Below are 12,075 nucleotides of genomic sequence, written 5' to 3' on the forward strand. Positions count from 1 at the left end.
TTATTTTCGAGTGGAAGCAGCGAGTTTTTATGTCGGATGGAGCTGAATGTACCAGAGCTGCGTGTTTGCAGTCGTGTGCGCGCCCGTGTGTGTGACATTTGCAGCGATCCTGTCCCGGCGTTAGCCCGGGGACTGCGCGTGTCATGGGGGAGGGAGAAGCGCCTCAAGGTCTCATCCCAGCTCCTCACCGTCCTACACACACACACACTCAGACATGATGACACACACTCACTAACAAAAACTGTGTTGGCCTGAACACAAATAGCAGCTGGCAAAGCAGCTCAAGCCAAGCATGAAAATATGCGGAACTTTTACTGTCCTCTGGCTCGTTTCTAAATTTAGATCTCTCGCCTGTTTTTTTTTTCTTGTAATGATGCTCGTTAAAACATTTGGGCCTGTGTTTCGCAATGGTTTGTTCTTTTCAGATCATCACAATTGCAATCAATTTAATCACAGTTGTAAACAGGCGTCACAAAGATTGTTCATATTTTAGAAGCTCAAAAATCACTGCTCAGGGAGAATGTCTGTATTTTTCAGCCTTCCTGCCACGGAGCGCTACGTTTTTGCCACAGAGGCAAAAATGTGATGACAGTTTTGCTGTCTTGTCACAGCAAATTACGGAGGGACAAATGAGATGCTTCGTATTCGCAAGGATTCAATTCAATTCAATTTTATTTATACAGCGCCAAATCACAACAACAGTCGCCTAAGGGCGCTTGATCACATCTGAGGTGGAGAAGAAATATTCCCTTAAACTGAGATTTTCAATCTCGTCTTTAGATGAAAGCAGCTCAACGAGAGAAAATAATTATTGTATAGATTCGATGTTGCCCGTGTTGTGTTGCATTTTAACGACTGCTTCTTTGGTACATATTTTCTGTGTGACTGTGGAGCTGTCCGCGGAGCTGTCCTCGGAACTGTCCGTGGTGCGCATTCAGCAACTGGCCTGCAGCAGGATGCGCAACGAGTTGCATCCTTCCCCCAACCTGCTGATCACGCTCATCTGGAGTAGAGCTGCTGGCAGGAAACGCAAAGTCTGTTGCTGTTTGCGTGCACGTAACACACAAATAAACCCTGAGATAAATTTAAGTTTGACTCATTTCAATATTTGCCTCAAATTAACATGCTTCGTTTCTCTCACCTCTTCTGTTTTCATTACATAAAATATTACACATGGAAATGTGTAATATTCATCGATATTTTTTGTTGTTAACAAAACATGTTTTATGTAGGAACATAAAAAATTTTAAAGGTGGCACGCTGGGGCCTTTTGTCTTTTACAGAAAACAGAGAAAATTCGCTGTGCGCTGTGTCGATTGATATAGCGAGATATGGCGCAGTCATCGTGCTTCATTTCACAAAATTAGGATAGATTTCAAGTGTTGGAAGAGAATTTTTTTTATTTAATTTTCCTTTTTAAAGAAGAATATCGCGATTATTCACGCCTTTGTAGACGACATTGTTTATTTGTCATATCGGCGTATTTGAGGTATTCCAGACGTCCAGACGAGCACTCGGAAACTCAAAAATAGCCTTTCCAGTTCAGTTATTTTTACACAGCCACACAGCAGCAGGTTTGGATAAAGGGTGGAGGTTTGTTTCATCACATCACACCCGCCGTTTGTTGGTATCGGTGTCCGTGGACCTGTTGACAGGATGAGCAGGTGAAATGTCTGGTGTTTTCATTCATGCGTGCGTGATGTCAGACGCACTTCTGTGACACTGATGTATTTAAATGGCCTGAACGCTTTTATTTTCGTGATCGTTCGGTCGGTCAACCCCAGATGAGATCTCTCTCTATCTATGTCTCTCCACGCCACCCGTGACGGTTCCGCTGCGCGCGAGCCTTACACTGGCACTCTGTGCGGACACGTGCACGCCCCTCTCGCTCCCTCTCTCCCTCTCTCCCTCTCTGGGTGATGCGGAGATTCCTGCGCTCACGTTGTCGCCTACAAGACTCCAAACTGAGAGGATTGCTTTGTGTATGTGGGGAGGAAAAAATGCAAAATTGACATTTTAAACGACGAATGGAAATATTTTTTCGTTTTGTGTCTGATCTCAGGCGCTTCTTCGTGGAGGCAGATGCCAAGGAGTGTTTTTATTAAGGGAGGTAATATGGATAAACAAGCCAAGAAAAGCAGCTGAGGATATTTTTTAAGCTTTGAGTAAATCGGTTAGGCAGCCGTTAGAATGCTGGTTAGTTTATTTTGCAGTCACATCGAAGAGGCAACAGGCATGGTTTCACTGTAGCGGGTAAAAAAAGTAAAACAATCAAAGAAATTGCCCTGCATACACCTGAATCTGCGCTTTTTACGCGTCCTATTTAACTGTAGAACGGATTTTCTTTCGGAAAGAGATGGCTCACCTAATCCGACACAAGCTCACCAACAAACTGACCAATGCGGCCCACACGGTGTCCAACAAATCTCAGGCCAAGGTCAGTGGGGTGTTCGCCAGACTGGGCTTCCAGGCCGCCACGGACGAGGAGGGTTTGGGTTTCGCGGAGTGCGACGACTTGGATTATGACTACAGGCAAGGTATGCAGATGGATGTCCTTCAAGGAGAAGAAGAAGGGGGGCAGATGGAGGGAGATGGGGAGCTGGAGGGAGACAGCCACTACCAGAGAGACGGCACCGGGCCGAGGCCCTCGTCCCTGAAGACAGCAGGCTCTCTGGAAGAAGACAAGCCAAAAATCACGTCATGGGAAGCTGGCTGGAACGTCACCAACGCCATTCAGGTAGGCCATGATTACTGTCATCCTGCACGCGTGAGTGCAAAAGTACCATGTGCTGCACGGCCATATTAGGCCTGCAACCGCACATAAAGTCACCTTGAAGACTTCATATTTTCACATTTAATATTTAAGCTGGAAAATAGGATGATGCTCATGGGATGCAAATAATTCCACACAAGCCAAAATTAGAGTTAGTCACCTTTAATTTTGTGCGATGAAACTATAAAAGGTTTCAAATGTAAAGGGCCCGTTAAGCTACATTTTATCAGTTAGATCCAAGCTTTGGCTTCACCTCGAATTGGTTTGAGCGTAAATCCGTTGCAGTGAGTGGGTCTTAAAATGTATTTATTCAAATCTTTTTATCAGTGAAGCTGCAGGCGGGATCTGCTTGACTTTGATAGCCTGGAGGCTGAATAGCACCCACGTGCTTATCAGAGCCTCCATCAAATTAAAAAGCTCAATCAAATGAATTTGAAAATTCGTTTTGGAATTTTCCTTAAACGCTTTAATTCGATCTATTATTTAGTACAGATCAGGTATCGGACATATTATTGCAGTTTAATTTAAAATAATCCGTGGTGACAATTTTTCCTGTTGCGTTATTTTTAAATATAAATTTAGGCTGTTATTATATAAGACGAGCTGGTCCTTGCACGCCTGGGTTAGCTCGGCCTGTCACTGCGATGTGGGTCTCGTCCATTACCACTTAACTGCGCTTCTCTTTCCGCAGGGCATGTTTGTCCTCGGCCTGCCGTACGCCATCCTCCACGGCGGCTACCTCGGCCTCTTCCTAATCATCTTCGCGGCTGTGGTGTGCTGCTACACTGGCAAAATCCTCATCGCGTGTCTGTACGAAGAGAACGAGGACGGCATTAAAGTGCGCGTGAGGGACTCTTACGTGGACATCGCGAACGCCTGCTGCGCGCCCCGCTTCCCGGCCCTGGGCGGCCACGTCGTGAACGTGGCTCAGATCATCGAGCTGGTCATGACGTGCATTCTTTACGTGGTGGTCAGCGGAAACCTGATGTACAACAGCTTCCCGGGGTTTCCGGTTTCACAGAAAGCCTGGTCTGTGGTGGCCACGGCCGCGCTCCTGCCATGCGCGTTCCTGAAGAACCTCAAGGCCGTGTCCAAGTTCAGCTTGCTCTGCACGCTGGCCCACTTCGTCATCAACATCCTGGTGATTGCCTACTGCCTCTCCAGGGCTCGAGAGTGGGCCTGGGAGAAGGTCAAGTTTTACATCGATGTGAAAAAATTCCCCATTTCCATCGGCATCATCGTGTTCAGCTACACCTCCCAGATCTTCCTCCCATCGCTGGAGGGAAACATGCAGAAGCCCAGTGAGTTCCACTGCATGATGGACTGGACTCACATTGCGGCCTGCGTCCTCAAGGGCCTCTTCGCCCTGGTGGCCTACTTGACATGGGCAGATGCCACCAAAGAGGTCATTACGGATAACCTGCCTTCAACGATCCGGGCTGTGGTGAATCTCTTCCTCGTCTCCAAGGCGTTGCTTTCTTACCCTCTGCCGTTCTTCGCCGCAGTTGAAGTTCTAGAGAAATCTTTGTTCCAGGATGGCGGGAGAGCCCTCTTTCCAGACTGCTACGGCCCCGGAGGGCAGTTGAAATCATGGGGCCTGGGCCTCAGAGTCGCCCTGGTGGTCTTTACCTTGCTTATGGCTGTCTTTGTCCCCCATTTCGCCCTTCTTATGGGCTTAACTGGGAGCCTCACCGGTGCTGGCCTGTGCTTCCTCTTGCCAAGCCTCTTCCACCTAAAGCTCCAATGGAGAAACCTCCTGTGGCACCACGTCTTCTTCGACGTTTCCATTTTCATCATTGGGGGCATATGTGCCATATCTGGCTTCATCCATTCCATTGAAGGTCTCATAGAGGCGTACAGGTATGACATCCACGACTGAGAACTTCAGAGAGGGCCTGTGAAGGGCAATTGTCCTAAAATAACGCACTCCTGACGAAAACACCGCACTGAGGACTTGGCATAATCACCTGAGGAGGATTATTTGTGTGAAATGTACATCTTTTTTTATTTTATTATTTTTGCCTTCGTGATAATGTGCAATAATAAACTCTACAGTCATAGTGTAAAGTAGTCTACTCATTCCAGAAAACGTGTTTCTTTAACTGGACAGAGGAACACAACCTCCTGCATGATAGGGGGTGAATGAATATGCAGGCATTTTAAAAAGCCTGTCAAGTGTCAGTCTTCATGCAAAGATCCAGTTAAAAAGCCCGACACGGGTCTAACTGTGTGCGTGTAGTGTTTATATCTGGGGAATGAAATATGTGGAAAAACAATGGAGTGATTATGTTCTTGCTGGTTTGTTGAACTGCTAGATATCAGTATCCCCCCACTTCAGAGAAAATACAAGACTAAAGCACCCATCCGATCAGATGGTGCACCATAAACCATGAATAACTTGTGTGTAGTGGTTTGAACAGAATGATTTTTTTTTCCAGTCGGTTTTTGGTTTTGTGTTTCTTTTTTTGTTGTTTCTTTTCATTTTTATGCCTATAGTAGTCCTTGCTGTTTGTTTTCTTGGTGTTTCAAGTGTCATTCTGGATGACGTGAATTCAAGTGCAAGCAAGTGGGTCCTAACTGTGTTATATATGGAGAACAAAAAAAAAATGTCTGATAATATTCTGTTCCTATTGAACTTGTCAGTTGTGAATTAATGGAACTAATCATGGTATGTGAGACAAAAGAGTATTTGTTGAATCAAGAGATAAATAAATGAGATATTTTATGGCTGGTGATTTCAATCTTTTCTTACCTTTTCTCTTCTTTATTTAGCTTAACCTCTGCTAAACTTCCTCATTAAGAATAAGTTGTTGCCACTTCGCCTTTTCACAATGTGAAGTGGAGGCACTGAAAGTGGGGTGGAGGTACATTTCTACATTTTCCAGTATAATCAGTTCATGACAGACAGCATAAACCTATAAAACTGCAAGTGGCAAACAGTGGGAAAACATAGCACATTTGTTATTAATCCTATTGTAGATGTGATCAATCTGAGCACAATTGCTGTTTAACTTTTAAAAAAGTTAAATAATCTAAAAGTAAACAGATAAATTTCACTTCCTTTTATAAGCATACAGCTATGATTTGCATTTATTCTGAGAATGAGGATGTTGGTACAGTGACTTTTTTTTTTAAAGAATACTTTTAATCTACCTCCAAAAATTACTGGTTATGGCTGCTGTGCTTCCAGTGCAGACGGAGGGGAAATTTTCTTTCTGCTCATCAGTCCTATTTGGCTTAACTAAATTGGTTTTCTTAGAAGTGATACCACCCATGTGTTCAATGCAGACAGGGCAGAATCAAACAACTGCTTCCTCTTTGTCACACCGACATAAACAGAGAACGACTGGAGGAGGGGCCCGGGGTATTGTTAGATGTCTGTGAGTTTCACTTCTCAGTGACACAGGAAATTAAAGAAGAAAAACAGCACGGAGAGGCTGAGGCGACATGTTTGCACATGCTGAGCAACTCTGAAGAGCTGAATTTGGCAAGTTCATCCCGCATTTCAGGTATGATACCTGTGTGATTTATCTCAACAGGTTTGCTGTGCACGTTTGAGTTAAGAGTTTACTTTCCCACACCAAAATGTAAATGTCTTTGACAGCAGCACTGTTTGTTTGCACCACAAACGGCAGAGGAAAATGCTTCTATCTGTGACAGTAGTGCTCAGCCTCCTCTCCTGCGTTTGTGGAGAAAATCCTGCAGTGCAAGTTGTCCTGACCAACAAGGGGCTTCAGTACGGTAAGGACATGTGGGATCGGCGCTTGTTTTCACTTAGCTGTTAAGGTTGTGTAAACACAAGTCTGTTAATAAATGATCCGTTTTATTCACAACAACTGAAATTTTATGCAAGTGCTGTTTGTCCCAGGGAAGCATGCAGCTGCAGACTGGATTCAGGAAAGGTTGAGTACAATCACTTTCCCTGACATCACCGGCAGTGTTCACATCGTATTCGGGGACGTTGACTACACTCTAACAGGGTAGGATTGCATTCCATGTTCTACAAGTACAAAATCTAAGAATCTAAAATATCCTCTATAGAAGGAATCAGCATTTGTTATGAAAATTTCAGCACATGCATGTTAGCCAGCAGGAGTCTTTATTTCACTCACATGACTGATATTCCTCAGCTTTGTAACCTCTGGTTTGTCTCTGCTCTCCCTTTGCGTTCTAGCATCACCATAGTAAAATGTGACTTACCAGAGCCTTCTGTCGAGTTCCTTCAGAATCCCCCAGGATTCAAGACAACCATCTCAGACCTCTCTATTGCAATAACAGGCGGTTGGAGAACACATTTTGGCTTAATGTGAGTTTTCTACGTGTAAAATACAAGCTTTTGTACAGTAGGATTATAGGGTGTAATTTCTTAACATGTTCCATTTGGGTACAAAACAAATCATCATCCAAAAAACAAAAAAAATAAAACACGTGAGACAATCTGATCATCCCTTTTAACACATCCTTTTTTTTTAAAAACCACTGACTATAGTGTGATTTAAATCTGTAATGTACAGAAGCAGACATGAAGTATAAATGAGGAAGTGTTAGTGATAGTGATAGTAAGTGTTTGAAGCTATAGTGTGTTTTTAAAGATAGTCTCTGGCGAGGTGAGGTTCCGCTCGCCTTTTCTAACACAGCTGGCATCTGAGTTATGTTAAACCTGAAAGCTTATCACCTGTATTTTAAGCTGTTTACAAAACCTGTGATATTTTCTGTTTTATCATCTAACAACAGGGGGTTAGAGTAACTTTCAGCGCTAAACCCAAATATTAATTACAGCTTTAATCTACTGATGCTTTTCCAAACTTAGTTTCCATGTAACACATTTGAATGTTCTCTAAGCAGAGAAGTAAAGAGGGAACATTTCACATCTATATTAAACATGAGACCTAATTTGTAAACTCTATCAGATGCCTGTTGTAAGATACGCCACATATGCACAAGTGACAGATGTTTCAGCGCCTTTGAAAGCAGATGTTGTGTGAATAAGTGTTCACCAGCACCAACAATGCACTGTGTTTGTATTTTGTATATCCAGAAACGATGGCGGGACGTTTGATATGGCTATATTTAACGTAGATGTGACCTCTGTGGTGCAGCTGGGGAAAGAAGCTGACGGGCATCTGTCTGTCAGCAGCATCAGCTGTGACGCTCAGGTTGGAGATGTGGACATAGAATTTCATGGTGGAGCAAGGTACAGTAGAGCAGAAAGAGGGAGACACGGGGAGGTGGTGGGGATTTCATGTATGATGTAAACCTTGGCTTTCTATTTGTGAACAGTTTCATCTTCCAACCGTTTGTGGAACACTTCAAGGGACGGATCAGAGATGAAATACAGAAAAGAGTGAGTGCTTCTCTACAGCTTCATCGCATGTGTTAGTGGATGCTTGAGCTTTTCTGTATGATCGTCACATAATGTTCACTGAAATGTGCTGTTAAAACACCAGGACTTTGCTGTGTTTTCTCCCTAGCTGTGTCCCGGTGTGGAAGAAAACATTGAAAGCTTTGAGAACCTCCTGCATGTCATGAACGGTACTGCAGCTCCTAATTACAAAGAGGAAAACCGTGGGCCACAAATTAGTGAACAGAATAATAAAATAACAGCATTTTAAATGTATAAAGGAATAATGCTTTTTTCTCACTCTGCTCAGTTTCAGTCGATGTGAATGAAGTTCTCTCTCTTGCCCTTCCTCTCACTGACATCCCTATCATCGGTGCTTCAAGTATGAATGTGGGCCTTAAGGTAAGGATACACATTTTCCAGTTTCTATGTTAATGTCCCGGGCTTCTCATAACAGTCCATCTACAAGCCAACATATGCAACTATATTTTATAATGAAAGCTTATGAAAAAACATTGAGAAAGGAATAAGAATTTCAAAATAATGATATTTAGTTTTATTTGATCAATTTTTTTTATTAAAGGGGGAGTTTTACAATATCAAAGCTCCGGTCGAGCCTCCCTTTGAGGCCCAGCCTTTCACCATGCCGGACAAGCCGAGCTACATGCTGTCAGTGGGCATGTCTGATTTCACTCTGAACTCTGCCTCCTATGCATACTTCTCAGCTAAATTGCTTCAGCTCCTCATCAATGACAGCATGGTAAGTGAACACACATACTAAAAATAAAAGACAGTTAAAAGCAAAACAGTTCAAGTTTGAGGTGAAGTGTGTGGTTAACAGACGTTATTTTATCCTCTCAGATCCCTGCGATATCTCCAGTGCACTTGAATACCACCTCATTGGGAAAATTCATTCCAAAGGTAAGTCTGTTTGTGTCAGGGTTACATTTGGCAACACTGAAAAGTAATCCCAGAAACACTACATGATGATGTTCACCCTGCAAAACAGCGATACTTCAAACATCATTGCATTCTCTCAGATTTATTTTTCAATTCGTTTTCACGTTTAATGTTTTCAAAGCACCCTGACCAAGGTTGATATGGTTAAATAAAACTAAATGAAAAATTAAAGCTAGAAAAAGATTTTACTAGGCTAACATAAAAAAAACCTATAAGCTAATTTTGTAAACATTTTTAAACCCAACTAAAATAAAATTAAAATGTATAGAGTTAATTTTGTGTGTCACCTACACTCACATATCACTGACATGCTCACAGACACACACACACATTCACACACACATCACATGTTCACTGTTGCAGACACACACGACGCATGTTCACATATGAGTGTTTTAGCTGTGAAGGAAGGCGGGAGTTGGAGTTGGGCTAAGATCAGATCAGAGAAGATCTCCCCTTGCAGCAAGTAAAAGACAGAAAGCGCTGTGGTCTTGCTTTTGTACACAAGTGATTGGTCTCTGAGTCAGCGGGGTTTAAGTGTTAAACCCAACAGTTCTGTTGGGTGACTGTGAGGACAGTTCACTGTTCTCTGTTCACTGGATATTTCCTCTTTTTCCGACCATTTTTTCACCTCATTCACGTAAACCCTCGACATGGTTACGCTGGAAAATCCCTGCAGATCAGCAGTTTATGAAATCCTCAGACCGATCCGTCTAACACCAACGATCACGTTACATTTGTCATTCATTCAGAAGCTTGTATGTAAAGATGTTTTAACAGATATGTTAAAATATCTTTGCATACAAAATGACAAGCATGATAAAACCAACCAGCTTGAAAAACAAACACACACTATGCCGATAACTAGTCACAAAAACTATTTAAAAAATCAAGACAGCTAAGTTTTGCTATCGTGGAAGTGAAAGTATTTTACAAATGGGCTAAGAGAGGAAGTATGTCTTCCATGCCTGTCTCAAGTACTTAGGTAAACATCCCTTTTCTAGTATGACCTCCGGGAGAAGTCGATGAAACACTCTGTGGCCTCTTGTGTGTTTTGTCTTTGCACGTATTAAAAAAAACCCACTTTAATTCAGTTCATATGATTAGCTTTGTGTCTTTATCTTCATCTGGGACTCATTTGGTTTCATCAGGACTCCGTTACCTCACTTACTTAGCAGTAGTTTGCTTAATTTATACTACTTTCTCTTTAAGTTCGATACAGTCAAGAATAAAGTGTTTACACTTGTTACTTGTTCACTTTGCAGCTTGCCGAGATGTATCCAGATATGCTGATGAGTGTTCTGGTTTATGCCCAAGAGGCTCCAAAGTTTTCCATCCAGCCTGATGCCGTTAACGTCACCATCAAGGCTGTTGCGAAGGCCTCCGTCATCCTACCCAATGGTACCCAGATCCCGGTGTTCACCATCAATGTTGTGAGTACTTTTGTTTGTTGGACCTTCGCTGTACTCACTATATTATCTTTAGGGTTGTTTGGACCAACTTAAACTGCAGCATGCATTCTTTACGATTTCTGACATTTTTTTAGCAGCACTGATCGACTACAAAATATGACAGATTAATGGTAACAGAAATTAACATTTGTTGCTACTGAAATATAATCCTTTTTTTTGGTTCCAGGACTCCAAATTCAGTAGCGAATTGTGGATCGATGACGGAAAACTGAAAGGCTCTGTGAAGATGGATAAGTAAGCATAAGCAAGTGTTAAACTGCAAAACTGAGCTCAACTTCTTAAACTTCATTCTAAAAATAATGACACTGTTTTCTTCCAGTCTGACGCTGACCCTTGCGTCGAGTGAAGTGGGGACTTTCAAGGTAAATGTCCCCAAAATTAAATAAACAAGTAAAAACAGCAGATTTTCTGTTGGTCACAGGTCAACAGCGTGTTTTTCTCTTTGCAGACTGACTCTCTTGAATTCCTGGCGAGGAAGGGGGGGGAAATTGTACTGATTAGAGTGAACCGTGAGTCTTAGATACTTCATTTTTGCCACTTTGTGCTACTTCCACTTCTTCATGACATTTATCTAAAAAACAATGTGTATTATGTCAAGCAGTTTCCGTAAACTAGAGCGACGCAGGGCAGATACGAAGTACTTCCCCTTCTCTTCAATCTAACAAAGGGGGAGGCTCGCTGTGTGGAAACAGTGTTGCTCCTTTCCTGACTTGTTTTTTTCTGTGACAGAGAAACTGGGAGAAGGATTTCTTGTCCTCAGGACAAAACATGCACGGCTGGTCAACTCGGTTCTGAAGAAGGAGAAGGTCGGTACTTTTAGGAGAACACACAATGCTTTGGTCTTTGAATGAATCTGTAACTCAGAGCAGAATTCATCTTCGGGCTGACCACTGTCTTTGTCCCAAACAGGGATTCATATTAATCTCTTCAGACGTGCAGGTGTCGCTAACGTAGAGACGCTTCAACTGACAAACACCAAACATGGCTGCTCCTCGTCACAGTTCCTCATCAAACCTCCGACCACCAATCAAAATGAATGTGAATGGATGAATCTGTAGTAACAGCCCTAATGCTGTCTCCTCATGTCTGGATTGAAAATCATGCTTTGAAGTACATAATCAAAAAAAACTTGGCTTGAAATTTGCACATCTTATTTGCAACTTTTGAAACGTTTCCTAAGTGGAGCTGCCAGACTTCTTTTCTCTTAGTGACAACATCTATTTTTAAAACTTCTTTTAGATTCTCTGATGAAAATAATGATGTGAAGACGAGTGAATAAAGGATTAAAAACAACTTCTGTCATAACTTTAGAGGACTTTATAGACACGTACACTCACCGGTCACTTTATTAGGCACACCCTCATGGACCCTCTTTTACTTTCAGAACTGCCTCTTATAATCCTTCATCGAGGTGCTGGAAACTTTCCTCAGATGTTTTGGTCCATGTTGACATGATTTGTTCGCTGTGCCAATTCCCTGTAAAAACAAAAATAGATTTGTGGTTACTGGACAGAGGTCTGGTGTCTGTG

General features: G+C 42.5%; 2 protein-coding genes across 2 annotated transcripts; both read left to right on the top strand.

The window, feature by feature from the left end:
• The first annotated feature begins 1,905 nt into the window (after positions 1-1,905).
• LOC146684222 (vesicular inhibitory amino acid transporter-like) lies at positions 1,906-5,514 on the top strand. Its single transcript, XM_085444465.1, has 2 exons — positions 1,906-2,737; positions 3,465-5,514. The coding sequence occupies exons 1-2, from the start codon at positions 2,357-2,359 to the stop codon at positions 4,650-4,652; spliced, it is 1,569 nt and encodes a 522-aa protein (XP_085300591.1). The 5' UTR covers positions 1,906-2,356; the 3' UTR covers positions 4,653-5,514.
• Positions 5,515-6,140: 626 nt separating this feature from the next.
• On the top strand, positions 6,141-11,839 carry bpifcl (BPI fold containing family C, like). The gene is made up of 16 exons (XM_085444346.1): positions 6,141-6,282; positions 6,378-6,514; positions 6,642-6,753; positions 6,948-7,079; positions 7,812-7,967; positions 8,054-8,117; positions 8,245-8,305; positions 8,425-8,516; positions 8,698-8,874; positions 8,976-9,035; positions 10,340-10,507; positions 10,713-10,780; positions 10,866-10,908; positions 10,995-11,055; positions 11,276-11,352; positions 11,456-11,839. The coding sequence occupies exons 2-16, from the start codon at positions 6,415-6,417 to the stop codon at positions 11,498-11,500; spliced, it is 1,416 nt and encodes a 471-aa protein (XP_085300472.1). The 5' UTR covers positions 6,141-6,282; positions 6,378-6,414; the 3' UTR covers positions 11,501-11,839.
• The last annotated feature ends 236 nt before the right edge of the window (positions 11,840-12,075 follow it).

This window comes from Copadichromis virginalis, linkage group LG20, assembly GCF_057382275.1.
Source record: "Copadichromis virginalis isolate Kocher_CV1m ecotype Utaka linkage group LG20, C_Virginalis_male_GT1.1, whole genome shotgun sequence".
NCBI classification, from domain to species: Eukaryota; Metazoa; Chordata; class Actinopteri; order Cichliformes; family Cichlidae; genus Copadichromis; species Copadichromis virginalis.

Bases quoted from the DNA above. Each gene is read 5' to 3' on its own strand.
- LOC146684222 (XM_085444465.1), top strand. From the start codon at position 2,357: ATGGCTCACCTAATCCGACACAAGCTCACCAACAAACTGACCAATGCG. The intron at 2,738-3,464 runs GTAGGCCATGAT...CTCTTTCCGCAG, and splicing joins ACGTCACCAACGCCATTCAG to GGCATGTTTGTCCTCGGCCT.
- bpifcl (XM_085444346.1), top strand. From the start codon at position 6,415: ATGCTTCTATCTGTGACAGTAGTGCTCAGCCTCCTCTCCTGCGTTTGT. The intron at 8,875-8,975 runs GTAAGTGAACAC...TTATCCTCTCAG, and splicing joins TCCTCATCAATGACAGCATG to ATCCCTGCGATATCTCCAGT. The intron at 11,353-11,455 runs GTCGGTACTTTT...TGTCCCAAACAG, and splicing joins CGGTTCTGAAGAAGGAGAAG to GGATTCATATTAATCTCTTC.